The sequence below is a fragment of the Euleptes europaea genome, chromosome 9 (assembly GCF_029931775.1).
Source record: "Euleptes europaea isolate rEulEur1 chromosome 9, rEulEur1.hap1, whole genome shotgun sequence".
In the NCBI taxonomy this organism is placed as follows: domain Eukaryota; kingdom Metazoa; phylum Chordata; class Lepidosauria; order Squamata; family Sphaerodactylidae; genus Euleptes; species Euleptes europaea.
In genome coordinates this window covers 24,793,059-24,811,977 of record NC_079320.1, presented here as the reverse complement: position 1 = coordinate 24,811,977, position 18,919 = coordinate 24,793,059, and the positions used below count along the sequence as shown (strand labels likewise).

General features: G+C 41.1%; 1 protein-coding gene across 2 annotated transcripts in view; it reads left to right on the top strand.

Annotated features, from left to right (window-relative positions):
• Positions 1 to 18,919, top strand: part of TBCK (TBC1 domain containing kinase) — a 97,938-nt gene that overhangs the window by 56,553 nt on the left and 22,466 nt on the right. For both annotated transcript variants that reach the window (XM_056855596.1, XM_056855597.1), the window contains exons 22-23: positions 8,255 to 8,430; positions 16,672 to 16,847. In XM_056855596.1, coding sequence (XP_056711574.1) covers positions 8,255 to 8,430; positions 16,672 to 16,847 — 352 coding nt within the window. The remainder of the gene's footprint in view (positions 1 to 8,254; positions 8,431 to 16,671; positions 16,848 to 18,919) is intronic.

Here is an 18,919-nt window from a genome sequence, read left to right as displayed (position 1 = left end):
AGGAGGATTGGTATTTGCCAACGCGGTAGCACCTGAACACTTTTCTAGACTCAGCAGTTCTTTCCAGAATTCCACAATCAGTAAGCAACATCTCAACGTCATTCTGTTCATCTGGCTTTCCCTCTTGTTCCCACACCGTTTTCCCCCAGTGACTGCTCAGCTCAGTGCTTGACAGCTCTCTTGACTTTTAGTTCAGAGGGGCATAGGATTGTTGGGAATGTCAATCATTTTTTTGTAATTTAGGGAGACTTGTAATAAAGCCACATCTAGTTGCACTGCTTCCCTTCCATTGGACTTTAAAACCTTTCCCTCTGGCTTTAAATACACAGTAACCGATCATGAGATGACAACCCCTATAAACATGCCTCAGATTTGTTTCAGGACCATAAAACAGAGCCTGAACAGTGTAAAGTATGCAGAAAAGACAAGGGATTCTTTTGTTATCAATGTTTAAGTAACTCAGGGCTCAAATCCCTAAAGTTTCAACTCCACAAATTTAATTAAAGTGTTAAAAATAATTTCAGAACATTTGTTGTACCTCCTAATTTGCAACTGTTGCAGGCTGCCTTGAGCAATTCATTCAGGAGAGAAGGCTAAGAATTGAACCAAGTAAATATCTCCCTAAGTTTCCTTTGAACAACCTCTCTCTGTGTGGGTGGGTGGGTTAGAAATTAATGTTCATTTTGTGCTAACCTTACCCTTTTTGTTTTGGCTGCAAGGGTTTGGGAGGGCAGCATTTTCACCAACTAGTAGGTCATAATTATGAGATGAGATAGATAGGAAATGGTTCAAGATCACCAAATATATACCTATATGAACCTATATATGGGGGTATGATTCGCTCTGTGGCAATTATTTCAACTGGGGAAATGGCCAGGAGAGTTAAAAGTATTCCCCCTTCCCCCAGTTCTTACAAAACGTTTTCAAGGGCAAAAGCCAGTATTTCGCAAGTTGACCTTTAATATTATATAGTATTGTTTCAGAACTGTCTCCTGTTGTAAGATTCTGACTCCTACTACACCGGACAGTGTGTGTGCTGAGTATTCTCTTTTAAACTTAACAACTAGTTGTTGTTGGGGGGGTTGTTTTATTTTTACAAATAATTAAACCATTGAGACGGAGGTGTGGCTCCCTGATAGGGTATCTGCTTTGCATGGTGAAGGTCCCATGTTTAACACAGGAAGCTCTGGAGAGCTACTGCCAGTAGGAGTAGACACTACTGACCTCAATAGACCAATGGTTTGACTCGGTGTAAGACAGAGTGTGTAAAGCAGCTTTCAGGTGTTCAGTAGTTGATTTGATGATTAAATCCCATGGTGATCATGCACATTTCGCTAGATGCGGTTATATATGTGTATGTGTGTGTATTGTGGTGAGACAGTTCCACCCTGTAGCAGAACTGCTTAACCACCCCGTCAGTGTAAGGGTGCTTTCTCCCCAGGTTTTCCCAACCAGAAGCTGGGGCAGAAAATCTTGTCTTGCCCTCCTTTCTCTGATAGCTGCCACCACCCTGGGTAAATCAGCCCCCCCCCCTGTCTCTTGGTGTCGCTCAAGGCCAGTGCCACAGGGATGTATTATTTTAGCATGCTGTGTAGCCAAGGTGGGTGGATAAGGAAGTGTGCAGACTCTATTAATTAAACAACTTTATTTCTACAAGGCAGAAATTGTGGGTACTACAAGACAGTTGCAGGTAGACTAAGCAAAATAAACAACAGAAAAGCTGCTAACTAGCTACTTGCAAGAAGAAGATGAGTTGGTTTTTATATGCCAACTTTATCTACCTTTTAAGGAGAATAAAACTGGCTTACAATCTCCTTCCCTTCCTCTCCCTGCAACAGACATCTTGTGAGGTAGGTGGGGCTGAGACAGTTCGGAGAGAACTGTGACTAGCCCAAGGTCACCCAGCTGGCTTCATGTGCAGGAGTGGGGAAACCAACCCGGTTCACCAAGTTAGAGTCCACCACTCTTAACCACTACACCATGTATTCTATATTGGTTCTCTCCACGAAAGACACAGTGGTTATGGCTGGATTTTATTTCCCTATATATCCATGAATCCCTGTGTTTTAATGGCTTTGTCAAGGACCAAGAGGCAGATCTGTGTTATAAACACAGTTCTCAGAAATTCATCAAAGGTGAATAATAGTATTTGTGAAACGGGAGACATGTGTAGCTGCCAATGTTTAATAGCTTGCTGCCAAGTGTGGGTTGAGGAAATCTGGCTTTGGTACAGAAGGAAAGTGATTTGTTGGCGCACACCTGCTTACCAATGATGTTCTGTAGTGTCAAGGCCTGCAAGATTGATGTCATTTTACCTAAAGCTGTGAATCCTTTAATTATTCGCATTTTCCACTTGTATCTACATGATGTTCGCAAATCCCAACTTACCAATTCTGGTTTGAGGCTAAGGTGAGGAAATCTCTAACAGAAATCTTCCATTTGCTGTTTTTCAGTTGGTTTCTTGGCTACACTGTTGTACAGCATATAGATAATGTCTAGCATTTCTATACAGCAGCTGTGATTAATTGTTCAGTATTTTCTTATGTGGCATCTCAGTACAATCAAAGCTGTCGGATTTCCAAATGGCTTAACCCAACTGGTATATATTTTCTGTTACAGCTTATTATAATAAGTATTAGGTAATAAACGTGTTTAAGTAAACAATGTACTCCATTTCCATCGGAATTTCTGGGGAAAAAATTATTGCAAGTGTTCACAAAAGCAGAGAAAAATGGCAGTGTCCATACCAATGTCTCTTCTTAAGGCTATGTTGCTTTTGAGAGAAATTTATCTAAAGTCTTGTTTGTCCTCACAATAACACAAATAAAACAGGTTGGAGCAATACCCATTTTACAGATAAAACTAACAGTATGGAATTGCTCCAGCCATCCAGTGAGTACATGGCTGAAAGATTAAACTCTCCTCTAATAATTTTCCTTTGCTTTTATCTGACAATAAGAATTTTGATAGAATTTGTAATGATGAAATGTGTCTGCTACCTGCAACTCTGTTGCAAACTGAATTCATAATCATCCAGGTCAGTTCTAGGATGGCTCCAGATTGTACATTTAAATGATTAGGGGACTAGAGCAATTGCCTTATGAGGAGAGGTTAAAACGCTTAGGGCTGTTTAGCTTGGAAAGAAGGCAGTTAAGGGGAGACATGATAGAGGTCTATAAAATTATGCATGGTATGGAGAGAGTGAACAGGGAGAAGCTTTTATCCCTCTCTCATAATACCAGAATGCAGGGTCATCTGCTGAAGCTGGAGGGTGAGAGATTCAAAACAGATGAAAGGAAGTATTTCTTCACACAACTTATAGTTAAATTGTGGAACTCCCTGCCCCAGGATGTGGCCATGGCTGCCAACTTGGAAGGCTTTAAGAGAGGAGTGGACATGTTCATGGAGGAGAGGGCTATTCATGGCTACTAGTCAAAATGGCTACTAGTCATAATGCATACCTATTCTCTCCAGGATCAGAGGAGCACTCCTATTATATCAGGTGCACAGGCAGGACAATGCTGTTGCAGTTGTCTTGTTTGTGGGCTTCCTAAAGGCACCTGGTTGGCCACTGTACAAACAGACTGCTGGACTTGATGGACCTTGGTCTGATCCAGCATGGCCTTTCTTATGTTCTTATGTTAGATGTGCCCACATGGTGAAGGGGGTTTGCTTCTAAGTTTTCCAGTGACTTTGGCTGTTCCCATTAAAATGCTGGAATAGATGGACCTATGAACCAATACAGGTTGGCTGTTCTTATGTTTTCATTACAGTTTCCTTGCTCAGTTTTGCATGCCATGGTGTAACATGGTGGGAAGGGCTCTGTTCCTGGCATAGAAGGATAAAGTGCCGAACCTCTGAATGTTGTAGTTTGTGGTCAGATGTGCAGTGGTTCTCTGTGTCCTTTGATCCTTATAGAAATGGCCTCAATTTTCTGAACATCCAAGGGCATCCAGGAAATGAATCTGTTTCTTCCAGATTAATTCTCTTTCTGATTTGAGTGGCTCTCCTGTCTCATGATAATGCGTTTGGGGGGGGGACATGATGTCTTAAATTGCCCCCAGTGAAGTAGCCTTGATATGACTAATGTGTCTCAGAAAATGGGTGACTGATCTTTTTTTGCTATGAACTCTAGTTCAGCCAGTAAGGTTTTGGAGTGGAGAGGTGGTTGATGCATTTACAGCATTCTTTTATTATCACAAGACTCCACTATTGAATATGATCTAAGATATATTTGTCGATCACCCCCCTATCATCAAACTTAGCCTAGTGTCGGGTACTTGTCCACTCCCTGTGGGCAAGCCTTGACTTGCTGATATATTTCACAGTTGCATTTGCTCATACTAGCATAAATAGCCTCCATGCAGTAGGACAGGCTACAAATATATCCCAAAGGCTCTTCTGAGGGGAGGGAGACAGGACTGCAAAACATTGATGAGAGCAGTAGGTTGTAGCAGCTGCAATATAAGTTGAAAAGATTCTTAGTTTTCTGTTATATTTGCGACAGAAAAACAAGAGAAAAAGTCACTGTGAATTAAGGCATTCTATCAGAATGCATACGTTTACTTCTGAACACTGTTTGCTTAGTTACAATATAGATGCCACAAGTATCCAATTACAAAATGAGATTTGTACGAGGTTTCTGTGTTACTTCTGCATTTCAAGTTACTTTCCCCCCAGTGACTACAAACTAACTTAACTGTGTTCACACATGACTCTGTGAGAAGCCTGAGCGGATCCTGCAGTGTTGAGTCCCCCAGCACAGTCTTCAGCACAGTCACATGCCCGCATTCTTCTAAGATACATTAAGCAGCTAGAAAATATAAAAGGCTTCAGGCGAAACAGTGCTTCATGAACTGAAAGCACTTTTGTTTGAGGTGTGGCGCAGAATCGAATCTTGAGAGATCTCACCCCAAACTGTACACATCGAAATACACCTTTGTTGGAAAAACTGTACCAAAAAAAAAAGAAGGGGCTCTGAAGGACACTTGTGTGACCCCTTTTGCGTCTGACCTCTTCAGTGCTGTTGCATTTTTTTCCTCCTACTGAAGTGAGTTGTTTACATGCCTGAGGCTAGCTGTGGGCAATAGTAAATGAAGGCTTTGGGACAGAAAGGTCAGACGAATACTATTACCATTCATTGTTTTGGAAAGTGGCCAGCAGTTTATCTTGTTGTGCAAGTTTGTTCAAAAAGAACAAGTTTCTGGGATGGATTAAATGGTACACAAATGCATGCGTGCGAGCATGTATGCCAATGTACTCATATATAACTTTCAGAGGGTAGCCATGCTGGTCCGCAGCAGAACAGCTAGATTCGAGTTCAGTAGTACCTTAGAGACCAAAAAAGATATACATGGTATGAAAAAATGGGGGGAAATGATTGGAATAGCAATATTAGATTATATATTCAATGGATATAGCCTATATGGTAAATAGAGATTATTAGCCAATTGAAGATTAAGTGAATAGGTAGAAATGATTAATATTATTGGTATAGTTTAAGATTAAGCTGTGTATTGAAAGACAGCTGAATAGGCCTTTGCTTTTCTCTTTTTTTCTTTCTTTCTTGTAACCTTGAACCGATAAATTTAAAATGAATCCCCTGGAAGCTGAACTATATTGTGTGTATGGGAATGATATACCGGGTATGAGCTTTCATGATACTCCAAAAATCTTGTTGGTCTCTAAGGTGTTACTGCACTTGAATCTAGCTGCTATATAACTTTGCTTTTCATCATAAGATTTCAGGCAACAATCACATATTAAGATCTTTTTTCCCCTTCATCACCAACACTTTGGTCAGGCCATCTTCTTGTCACCCTCATGTTGTCCAAACTCTGCTCTTTCTGTGTCCTGTTACTACCTTAAAATGTAGACTTCTGACAGTTAAGGCTTTTGTCTGCTTATCAATCTTGGACAGGGCTTTTAAAGCAAATATTGTGCCACTGTGTCATGTGGAGTTACATTCAAGGCAAAAGCAACTTGGCTCTCCATCCATGCAGGAGATATTCCCCACCCCCCACCCCCACCCCCCACACACACACTCAAATTAAGGAGATTAATTATTGGCTCGTGTTGGAAAATACTGCCACCAAAATGCCAGTGTTAGGTAATAGATTTGTGTCTCCAGCTCATTAAACCTACAGGAAATGGGTTTATTAACCAGACGTGTTTTAATTTTTATGAGTAATTTGTAGAAGTTCTCCATGAAAAATAGCAGTGATTTGCGAGTAGAGGGAATTGTGAATGCAGGGTGTTTTTTAAAATCTTTCTAAATAATCATAGAGGTTTGTAGTTGGATATGAGTTGACGCTGCAGCACCAGTCCATGAATTGATTCTGCAGCACCAGTCCAAGAGCACCGAACAGGGATTGACTGTTTCTGTTCTCCCCTGCTGCATTTAATCTGAAGCTGTGTTTAAATTCTGAAGAATTCCCAAATCTGCCCTGCCCTGAAAGGAACTGTACCTCTGAGTCTGATTGGAGCTATTAAGTAAAATGAGGGTATTGGGTAAGAGTGCCCTTACCTGGTTCAAGATATCCTTCTTAGTTCAGAATGCTAAAGGATGTGAGTGAGAGCAAACCTCTCAGGTATTTTAATAGTATCATCAATATTTGAAGCTACAACAGTCCACATGAATTTGGGCAATCGAAGGGCTAGAACTTTGACCTGGCAGTTGAGAAAATCAACTCACTGATATCAGTAGCTTCATAATGTTACAATGTCTAGTTTTTCAGTGCTACTTGAGAGCCAGCGTGGTGTAGGGGTTAAGAGCGGCGGTTTGGAGTGGTGGACTCTGACCTGGAGAACTGGTTTGATTCCCCACTCCTCCACATGAGCGGAGGACCCTAATCTGGTGAACCAGGTTGGTTTCCCCACTCCTACACATGAAGCCAGCTGGGTGACCTTGGGCTAGACACAGCTCTCTCATCCCCAGCTGCCTCAAAGGGTGTCTGTTATGGGGAGGGGAAGGGAAGGTGATTGTAAGCTGGTTTGATTCTTCCTTAAGTGGTAGAGAAAGTCAGCACATAAAAACCAACTCTTTTTCTGATTATACAGCTTTGTCAAATGCAACAAGCCACACAGTCTTCAGATTCGTGGGCTCCTGTTTCTGTAGTTGCTTATGGTTGATCTGTCACTTTCCTTTAGCAGCTGTAACAATGACAAATAATGCTTTGATTACATATGCAGATGGCCTACATGGCATAATAACATTTTGCTTTTTGAACTATCCTCTTCATTTGAATTTGTTGTATGATGCTCAATAATTGCCACTTTGAATTTCCATTTGGGTTGAATATTAGTAGTGGGAATAAATAGTTTCCTGCCGTCTGTCTAGATTGCAACATGAACTATCTGCGAGGCTTCCTGGTATGTTTAAAAATTAAAATGAAATCATTATGGTATTGTATGGTTGCTAAACTGAGAGACTATGTTGGATACAAGGAACCATGAACTTAACATCGTTCATGGGACAGATTCCCCCCCCCCCATTGTTCTCCCTTCCACCGCAGCACCTTACACCCTCTCAATGGCAAGTGATGCAACATTGGGGGCTGGCTGAATAGAGTAACCCTCCCAACCCACACATACATACATACACAAACAATTTTGAACAAACTCTTAAGCTTTTCTTGCAGAATATCACACAAGAGGAATACATTCTTCCAAACCCCTTCCCACTTTGGGGCAATGTGTCAAATCTGACACTGAATTGTGCCATTAAGGGAGGGTTATTTTTGGTAGGCAAGAAGCAAAAACGAAATATCTCAACATCTGGTCTGAATTTGTAAATCTGTTTAGGATGTTAACTTGTATCATCTGCTGGCCACCATTTCCTTCTCCACCCTCCCCCTCCTCATCTTTTTTTCTCTTAAGACATTGTATTGGTAGTTATAAAATGAAAATCTCTAATGAACGTCTAATTGGAAAAAAGATTTATTGGACAAATTTTGTTTGGAGTTTGAACAAGTTATAGATAAAGGTAAACTAAGAGTATAAACATAGATAAGTTTAGTAATGTTTAAGAAAATATCATAACAACAGAATAATGTTTAAGATGTAAACTGATACCTGAAGTAAGTGTAAAATGTGTGGATGGAAGTGTATGTATATGTTTGTTTGTTATCTTTTCTTTTGAAAATGTTAATAAAAAATTTTTTAAAAAAAGAATCAAAGCAGTTGTTTTCTCATCTGCGTTTTTTTGTTTTTATTTCACCAGCATCCATATCTTTCTTTATTCCTCCCACTCCAGAAATTGACATTGAACGATGTGTCCGTGAATCAATCAACCTCTTTTGCTGGACCCCTAAGAGTGCTACGTACAGACAATATGCCCAGCATGCTAAGCAAGCAAATGAGATCAACTGCCCCAGAAGTTTAGTGTCCTGTTTGTCATCAGACTATCAAGATGCGCCCAGAAGTGATCTGGTGAAATTTTTTTACCTTCATATTTTACTGTAATTTCATAAGTGGACTTTAAGGTAATAAGGCTTAACATAGTCTGGTTGTTTTTAATGTATTTTGATAGTTTGAACTGGGAGTCGGGTTGTTCAAGTGGCAGAGTATTCTAAGTAAATAGTATAAATTTTAAAAAATCAAAAGAACAAAAATCAAAAGTTTACCTTTCATGTTTCAGCATAGCCATCATTATGTAGAGTAGGAATCAGTTCTGTTCATTTTCATGTATAACAATCTGTAAGACTGTCAGCAAAGCTGAGAGCAGCACCATAAGGGGTCTAGACTCTTGTCATGAGGCTAAACTCCTAGCTGAGCCACTCAAGGCAGAATGGTCATAGCTGAGACACCAGACTAAGATGCATCCACCCTCTTCATGGATCAAAGGTCACATCAGCAAAAGAAAATAGACAGTTCCAGTGGTGAGGGGGTAGAGAAATTCTTGAAGGGTAGCTACTGGGCAGCAGCAGTAGTGGAAGGTGACACTGACGGATGATCTTTCATAGACAACATCAGTGCCACTTCTGCTAAATCAGAAGAAGAAGAAGAGTTGGATTTTATATGCCGACTTTCTCTACCACTTAAGGGAGAATCAAACTGGCTTACAATCTCCTTCCCTTCCCCTCCCCACAACAGACACCCTGTGAGGTAGGCGTACCTGAGAGAGCTCTTAATAGAACTGTAACTTGCCCAAGGTACCTAGCTGGCTTCGTGTGTAGGAGTGGGGGAAACATCCAGTTCACCAGATTAGCCTCCTCCTCTCCAAACCGCCGCTCTTAACCACTACGCCACACTGGCTCTCTGGTTAACCTGGTTAATGCTGCGCAGAAGAAGGCAATGGGAAAACCACTTCTGGTCATCTCTTACTTAGAAAAACCTAAGATGAGACAATTCAACACAAAAAATATATAATGCTGGAAGATGGAGCCCCTGGTCGGATGACACTCAATCAGCTATTGGGGAAGAGCTGAGGACAACTATGCCTAGTGCTGTTTTTAATGATGGAACTGGACTGAAGCCAAAAGTACATTCAGTTCTTGACATGATGCAAAAGGAAAGTCCAAAGCTGTTTGACACATACCATAGGAGCATGGAATGTGAGAAGTATGAATCAAGGTAAACTCAAAATCATAAAATGAGAAATGAAATGTTTAAACATTTCAATCCTGGAAGTGAGTGAACTAATGTGGACTGGATTGGGGCATTTTTAGTTAGACAATTACAAAGTGTTTTACTTGAGAAATGACAAACACAGAAGAAACGGAGTTGCTCTAATAGTGAGGCAAGAGGTAGCACAGGCATTCAGGCTATATTGCAAATTATTGAATAATATCAATCACATTTCATGGAAAGTCTATCAAGATAACCATCCCAGCTACAAATGTTGATGAGGAAGAAATTGAAAGCTTTTGTGCAGGTGTCCAGGAAAAAATTGATCACACACCTAAACAAGCTTTATTTTATAGGACTTTCCTCTGTGCTGCTTAGATGATAGGTTTATTACTGGTGTTTTTCCTAGTGTGTGTCTTTTCGAGGACAGAACAAACTTTGGTGATGATATGCCATAGAGAGGGAAGTAGCGTGGGACATTTTCCAACACTCAGAAGTTGTTCTCATTAAAGAAAAATGTTAGAGACTCCTGCCCAGGATCCTGTTTAGCAGTAAAGTGGCCACCTGAGTTCAGAAAGCCTGGTGAGGCAATCATGGCTTGTCTCACAGTTGTTGTTTTTAATGAAAGGAATGCAGAATCAAAGAGGCAAAGGAATGTTATCTACTTTGCTTCACAAATGCAGAGAAAGTGGTTGGATTAGGATTCATGTCACAAGCTTCTTCTCACCACCACACAGAGAAAGTAACTAATGAACTGGCTGTACCAAGCGTATTCCAATGCTGTGTCTTCATAACCACTTTCTCTGCCTCTCATAAAGAATGAAGTCTGAAAATTGGGTGGCCAGGCAGATAGTGAGTTCACATAAACATGGCTCAGCCTGATTCATTAATTACTTTTTCCCTGCAGTAAACCCTGCTTTCAGCACTAATTCCAAGTTGTGAGTTTTTTCCAGGCAAGAGGGAAGATTAATGTTATGCTTTCTTGTAGTGCAGGAATAAGCGAATTTAAATAATTGCAGTGGAGTTTTAAAAGTGAGAGATTGTGTGTGTGCACGCGCACTAAAGCTGCTTCCTTAATTTATGGCCATTTAACAACAAAGCCATTACACATTTTGATACTTTTTTCACATTTACTGACTGTCTTGATAGTTGTGGTTTGGAGATTGACGCATATCCCTGATGAGCTTTTTTTAGTGGGTGAAAATTGGCTGCCCTCGGAAATAGTTCCTTTTGCTACCTTCCCTGTCTCCCCCTCACCCAAAGCATTTTGAACTTGGAAGTTCTTCTGTGGTTTGATAGCCATGTGACCTTATTTATGGTCATGTACCAGTTTGATCCTAAAATTGCTCTGAAGAATGTGCCAGTGGAAGTATTTCATCTTGTGCCAAGGCTTCTCCCTGCTTTCCATTCTCCTCCCACTTCTACAAAGCATGTCCTTTTATTTCTGTAACAGAGATTATTAAGGCCTAGCCACGGCACTCTTGAGTAATTCCTTCTCTACAGTGAGAAAGAAAAAAAAATCAGCTTTCCCTCCTGTGGAATTTGTGCAATGTGTTTATTTAAAAACTCTGTTCGTGGCTTTTGCCTGGTTGTGATTTCCAACATGATAGGTTTACATTAGTCACACTCTAAAGGTAAAGGTCCCCTGTGCAAGCACTGGGTCATTCCTGACCCATGAGGTGATGTCACATCCCAACGTTTCCTAGGAAGACTTTTGTTTTACAGGGTGGTTTGCCAGTGCCTTCCCCAGTCATCTTTCCTTTACCCCCAGCAAGCTGGGTACTCTTTTTACCGACCTCAGAAGGATGGAAGGCTGAGTCAACTTTGAGCCGGCTACCTGAAACCGACTTCCGTCGGGATCGAACTCAGGTCGTGAGCAGTCACACTCTAGCAAATCGTATATGAGAGCCCACGTAGCATAGTGGTTAGACTGTCAGACTACACTCTACCTTGGAAGTTCAGTAGGTGACCTTGGACCAGTCACACTATTTCTCAGCCTCACTAACTTCATAGGGTAAAAACAGAAGAGGGAGAATGATGTTCTATGCTGCTTTGGCTCCCCGTTGAGAAATACACACTGCATTACATACGTAAATGTATCACATAAATACATAATATATCCCTGTTTTATCTTCATTCACCAATGGAAACGTACTTCAAAAACATTTCAGAGGGTAGCGATGTTGGTCTGCAGTGGAACAGCTCGATTCTAGTCCAGTAGCACCTGAGAGACCAACAAGATTTTCAGAGTATGAGTTTTCAAGAGTCAAAGTTCCCTTCATCAGATGCTTTGACTCTTTTTTAAAAAAAATATATATTTTTATTGATTTTAAATTATAAGTGGGATACAGAAGGAAAGAGGAAAGCTTATACCCCGGAAATCTTGTTGTTCTTTAAGGTACGTCTGGACTCAAATCTAGCTATACTTTGAGAATAGTATACTTCTGTGATACCAGGTTGGAGCATTATCTAGGCAAGCATGGGAATGTGCTAAACTGATTTGTTCTTTTCTGTGTTTGGAAACTGTTCAAAGCTTTTGACAAGGCTCACAGTGCCATCCTACGCAGAGTTACATCCTGCTGAGTCCACTGAAGTCAATGGGGATCTTGCAGATCAATTACACTAATAGCAGCAGTTTCTTAGGCGACCCCGTAGGGGTTTCGAGGCAATGACGTTCGGAGGTGGTTTGCCATTGCTGGCCTCTGCGTGGGCTGAGAGAGTTCTGAGAGAACTGTGACTGGCTCAAGGTCACCCAGAAGGCTTCATGCGAAAGAGTGGGAAATCAAATCTGGTTTTCCAGATTAGAGTCCCCCGCTCTTAACCACTACACAATGCTGGCTCAACATTATCATAGCAAGCAGAAAGTATGAAAAATATAGCCGCTTGGTCACTAATGTGATCTTTCCCTGCCTGCTCTGTGGTTTCGGAATTGTTAAATGTTAAAAAAAATTGGCTTCCCTGAAAAGCACCCATTAAGATATTGATGGGAAAATATGTAGTGACACAAAAATTCAGAATCACTTCTGCAACACATTAGCCTACATAAAAGATTAGTCCAGCCTCACTGGGATTTTGCGCCTCCCTTTCTGTACTCAGCGGGCTGGTTGTTGTTTTTTAAACACATTTGGTTCTTGGCATAACCGCTGTGTTGTACCTTCCTTATGAAGGCCAAACCTACTCATTTTGAAAACTGGGAGTATGTTATCTCTAAAGCCCCAATATTCACATTTTAAATATGCAGTGATTAAAAAAACCAACTGAACATTCCGTTAGATAACATTCTTCCTCTTTTAAGCAATTATTGCCTGCCCTGTGAGAGTTCCCAATAGCTGCAGAAATGCACGGAATTGATAAACAAGCCCAACAAACATTGCCTGGAGAAGAAGTTTGCGCTTTCTGTGCCAAGTAGGAGTTTTATCAGTAGAACTCCTTGGATGCTACAAAATTCCCTTCCCGCTCTAACAGAGTCCAAATTATACCAGCCTGACGTTGGATGTCTTATTTACAAATTGTAATTCCTTTCATGCCATGTGCAGTGTTTTCCCTCAGCATGCTGGTCGCTTCCTAAAGTAAACTCCTGAAGGCCATTATCACAGAGCAAAGCAAATGTTGATGGTATGTTATACAAAGGAAAAATAAATACCGCTGCAGCAATGGGGACTCTCTTCTGTTTTCCTCCTTGTGCCTTTCCGCCCTTCTAGCACATGCCGTACCTTGTGAAGAGTGCCTGAAGAGGCTTCATTGCTTCTGAAGTGGGAAATAACTGAGGCACCAAAGCCCCTCTCAGCTTATCCACATGTTAAGTTTTACTATTGCAAAACTTACACCCGGAGAAGAATAAATTGTACTTTTTGTACTGTGAGGCTCGGAGTCATAGGGACAGCTGCCTCCCCCCCCCACACACACACACACCAGAAAGCTATGTCAAGTGTCCCCTTCTCCCAAGTTGTCTTCTGCTGTCTTCACTGGAAAAGCTAGATTTGAGTCCAGTAGCACTTTAGAGACCAAAAAGATTTCCGGGATATGAGCTTTTGAGAGTCAAAGCTCCCTTTATCAGATCTGATGAAGAGAACTTTGACTTTCGAAAGCTCATATCCCAAATAACTTGTTGGTCTCTGAAGGTGATACTGGACTTGAATTTAGTGTTCTACTGCGGACCAACACGGCAACTCACTGAAATGAACTTAACTGGTAAAGTAAATGTTTGTGCAGTAGGGATACTCTTTAAAGGAGATGATGGTCCAGGACCACACCCAATATCCTCAAAGTAGACTATGAACAAGTCCATGTGATATTTTACTTTAGTCCATTAGTCCTGTTCCTTCCTCACATGTCCCACCTTTTATTGGAAGCTGGGGAACAGTTGATATGCTTTAGGACACTATCTTTGAGGCTGGGCCCACTAGCAGTTTTCCCCTACTTTGGTTTGACTTAGTGCATTAAATATCTAAAGTATGTTTTGAAACATGGAATAAAATACCACACATATACATGAAGCTGCTTTATACAGATTCAGACCACTGGTCTACCAGGATTGTCTGTTCTGACTGGCAGAGGTTCTCCCGGGTCTTGGACAGAGGATTTTCCCTTCACCTACTACCAGGGTCTCCAGCAGCCTGGAGACAAAATGTGCTGTCTCTTTAATACAGGTTTAATGGGATGTTATTAACCAGGTTATGTTATTTACCTCCATGCTCTGAAAATTTTCAGCTGCCCCTCCCTTTCCACACATTATGCCTCTCTTAAATGGACAGGTCATTTTTTCTCCAGGCCTGTTGGCAATCCCGTCTACTACGTGATCCTTTTAACTGGAGATGCTAGAGATTGAATCTGGGACTTTCTTGCATTCACAGCAGATTCACTAACATTGAACCATTCTATTAATTCTGTGGTGTTCCTGAAGCATCTGTGTTTGAACATTCTCTGTCAGGGGCAAGGTAATACTTCTGGAGTAGTGTTAGATATTCTCTAATAGCTACAGCACAGTTTCATTTCCTCTTAAATATTTGAGTGAGAGCCCCTAATTTTAGGTGGAAAAGACAGCTGCTAAAAACAGATAGTTTGGTGGTGAAATACAGAGCTATATTATGTTGTTTCCAGAGTGTTACAGTTTTATTTCATGCACCAGTAAAGAAACTATATATTTTATCACAAAAATAGTGTGCTGCATCTTTTAAAAAATGAAGAATTTTAAAAAATCTTTTTAAAAATAGCCCTACAGTGAGTATTAAATTTTTATATCTAGAAAAGGATAATCCACTTGGGAGAGCACACTGGACAGATATAGGACTTGATGCTGTCAGCATTACACAGGGAGGAAAGCACTAAAAGAAAATGATGTATTTCCTCCCTTTTACTATGGAATCCTATAGGGGGGTTAATTATTGCTCCTAAAGAAATAATACCTGTTAACGTGAAGAAGCTAGTCACTGGTATAAATTTCCATGGACTTCAGGTTATTTGTTTTGCTTCAGTCTCCTTGGTTTGCTGCATTCCACTTACCACTCCTTTTTAACAACCAGTATGGGATGCATGTATAGACACAGCTAGGCTGCTGTGAATCCTTACAGTTGAAAATTATATCCCTGCAGTACTGGAGAGAGGTGGCTGCTCTTTCTCTTGCTAAGGAAAAGTAGCAAATAAGACTTTGCAACAGGGCCAGCCATGAGTTGGAGCAGAGTTTTCCAATGTGATGTGCAGTCCCATTGTGTGTCCAATTGTGTGTGTGTTAAGTGCCGTCAAGTCGCTTCCGACTCATGGCGACCCTATGAATGAAAGTCCTCCAAAATGTCCTATCTTTGACAGCCCTGCTCAGATCCTGCAAATTGAAGGCTGTGGCTTCCTTTATTGAATCAATCCATCTCTTGTTGGATCTTCCTCTTTTCCTGCTGTCCAATTACCTTATCACATATAAAAGGATGGGCTGGCTTCAATAATGTGAAGCTCTTAAGGCAGACAGCAACACCCCAAAAGTTGATGGTATTTGCCTTTGCCTTGTGAACAGATATTTTGCATATACACCTTTCTATTACCCCTGTCGTTGAGATTTAGGCTAACACAAGGATGGAGGAGGATCTTTGGCCTCACTATGACAATGTCCTGAGGGGCAGTGTTTTATTTTTAGTAAACCATAAAACAATTTAAGAATAGTGTAAGTCAAGATTTTTAAGATTGGATACTTTCTCTGTAATCCATGCCCTCAGGCCATTCAGCTGCTGAATTAAACTGAAGCTTTCAAACAGTCTTTAAAGCAGCTCCATGTAGAGCACACTGCAGTGGTATAGCCTGGATATGAATAGAGCATAGCTAAGTGTGGCCTGTCACGGAATGCTCACAGATAGCACACTGGCTAATGGCACCATATACAAAGGAGGCCTAAAGAAGAGCAAGCACATCCAGGACTGAGCTTCACATAAAGCTTTCTTCTGTGCCTGCAGATGCTATCCTTTCCAGCTGCATAACCGAATCCTAGATTCTGTTTCCTGGTCATCTGCATGGCCCCATCCTTTGACAACGCCAAAATGTGATGAAACCCGAGAGCGATTGTATAGCTTGGTTTTGTTGTCCTATTCCTTCTTTATCCTTTTTTCACCATTGTTTTTGATGTGATTTATAGTATTAACTCCGGCGTGGTACGATGGATAGTTTACTGTGCTTTGACTTGGGGACCTTATCTGCTATGAACTGTTTTATTAATATCAAAACTGGAAGGTCCCCTGTGGTGTACCCCAGAATAATAAACATTTGTTCTGCTCATCTCTACACTGTGGCGCTTTTGCCATCACAAGGTGAAAAGGCAATGAGATGCTATATTGCCACATATGAACAGTTGTGCAGGGCCTGCCCTTCTAAACGTGAAATGAAATCATTATTAAAAGTTGTGAATACAAGGCACCGATTTATCAGTAGGGTTCCTGGAGAGAACAGTGTTCAGAACTAAGAATCAGAAAATGAAATAGCCTGAGAGTTGGTTAGGCGAAAGGGGTTTCATCAGTAAATATCTAGATCTTATTTTTCATAGCACGTAGCGCTTACAAACAGTGCTTAATGTCTCGATGCATTATTATTTATTGGTTCTGTTTCTCTCCCTTTCTCCCTTAACAGTCTAGGGACTCTATCAAGTTGAATGACCTGAAATCGGAAGTTTCTCCACGGATCTCAGCAGAAGATTTGATTGACCTGTGTGACTTGACAGGACCTGGGCATTTCAAGACTCCGACAAAGAAAACAAAATCTAGCAAGCCAAAGCTGCTTATTGTTGACATTCGGAACAGCGAGGAGTATCCTTTTAAATTGAAAGAGCTATAGCTTAATCTTTTTTCCATTATCGCTCTGCCAATCTTTTTAACTGGAAGTGCTGCAGTGGCTGGGGAAAAAAAGGACAGTTCGACTGCTCTGAAGGTACAACCAGGTGAAACATTGGAGATCTGATCACAGATCTCCAGTTGCTTTAAACTTCTTATAAATAGCAGCTGGGAGGGAAGGAGATTAGATGGGGGCCCAGCACGATGTCATTTTCTCAATGGAAATTGTTCCCAGGACAAGCAAATATGTTCCCTCTACTAGTGCAAATAGCATCCATGGGGACTGATTTACAATGGGGTAAATGGTGCAGTAATGGTAGAGGCAAACCCAGTAACACAGTGGTAACTAGGCAGCAGAGTGAAAGATGATAGATTTCGAGAGGGCCAAATAAAAAATAACCTCCGTGTTGTCCAACCTGTGGGCCCGTTTATCTATTAAAATATTTTATCAAGTAATTTGTATAATTATTAATACATGCAGCAACTAAAAATTATAATGTCCTTAGCCCCAAGGCCTCTTCTCTGTGCTGCCTACCATACAGCTGTAGAATCCAGTAGGTGGTCTGAGATCAGCAGAGTTATCAAAGGAAAGTCTACCATGGTCACAAGTTTTCCTATCCACAGGGCACATCACAGACTGGGAAACTCTGGGCTTACTCTTGCCTTATTGAGAAGCAAATGATGTTGTTACTTTAGTTGTATAACCCATCCAATGCTGTGGTCGTTGTGTTAATTTTATAGTAATGGGCAAAGTACAAATTGTATTTGTACTTTTAGACTAGTTCAAAATATAATGTCCTTGATATGATTATGAGAAAAAAAGGGGGGAGAAACCTCTGATAGGAGACAGAGAAAAAAAATGTGCAAAGCACCAGAGGTTACAAGGCGTTTATCTAAACACGTAGCTACTCCAAAGTTTTACAAAATAGTAGTAACAAAGTTAGTTAAATTCAGTTAAATTCAGTTAAATTGCAAAACATGTATTACAGTATTAATATGATCATGTACATACTTTGCGCATCACTAATACGTTTTGATTTTAAATGTCTTACATTTTCTTCCAGTAGATTTGTCTTAAAGGTATGCAGTTCGTTAATTTCTCATTCTTGGTGATCTGTTTTATGTAGGAAAGACACGGTGTTTATTTTTGCGTATGTTAGATATGATCTGCCTAATGTTTCACACTTGTGAAAAACCAAACGTAGCTTGGTAGAACTGCAAGACTGTTCTAATTCATGATTATATATGAGGAAAACAGAATTGTCAGGACATATGCCAAAACCCAACCCTTAGTGTGTTACGCTGGCTAACTAAAACAAAGGTGATCAAAGAAGCATGAAAGTATAATTATTTCTTCTGTATGCTCATTAATTTCATGCATCAAGTGAGGTTTCCACTCTATCACAGGCTTCAGTGTCTAAATCATTTGGCTCTTCATTGTTTAGTCTTCTGGGGCTTTTTTCTCCTGAAACTTGTTTGATGTTTAAACTTGATCCATCCATAGCGAAGTCTTTTTCATTTGCCCTCCTGTCCCCTGACATGTTTAAAAGCTAGCAGAAATGTGAACGGTTGTGCTCATAGTAACGCTTTATTATCATAATTAATGTACTGTATTTTCTGGCGTATAAGACTACTTTTTAACCCAGGAAAATCTTCTCAAAAGTCGGGGGTCGTCTTATACGCCGGGTGTCGTCTTATACGCCGGATGCTGAATTCCGAGCCGGACTGGAGAATCTGCCTGGGGAGCCGCCTCTGCTCTGTCCATGTCCGGCAGAGGAGGGAGGGGAGGCGAGCCCGGCGAGGGCGCTCACTGCCCAGCTCGGAGTCGGAGCCAGGTGCGCCGGGGTGCACGGAGGGAAGTGCTCGGCTGTGCTCCAGCGGCAGCGCAAGGCAGGCATGCGGCTGGCTGGCCAGGGCTGGGGTGGCCACTCTCTTCTCCCGGCACAGGGTGTTTTGGCTGCCGCCTAGCACACCCAACATGCTCCCTTTCCTCCTCGGCCTCCGCTTCAGCTTCTGTCTATATGGGCTTCCCTCCCCTCCAAAGCCTC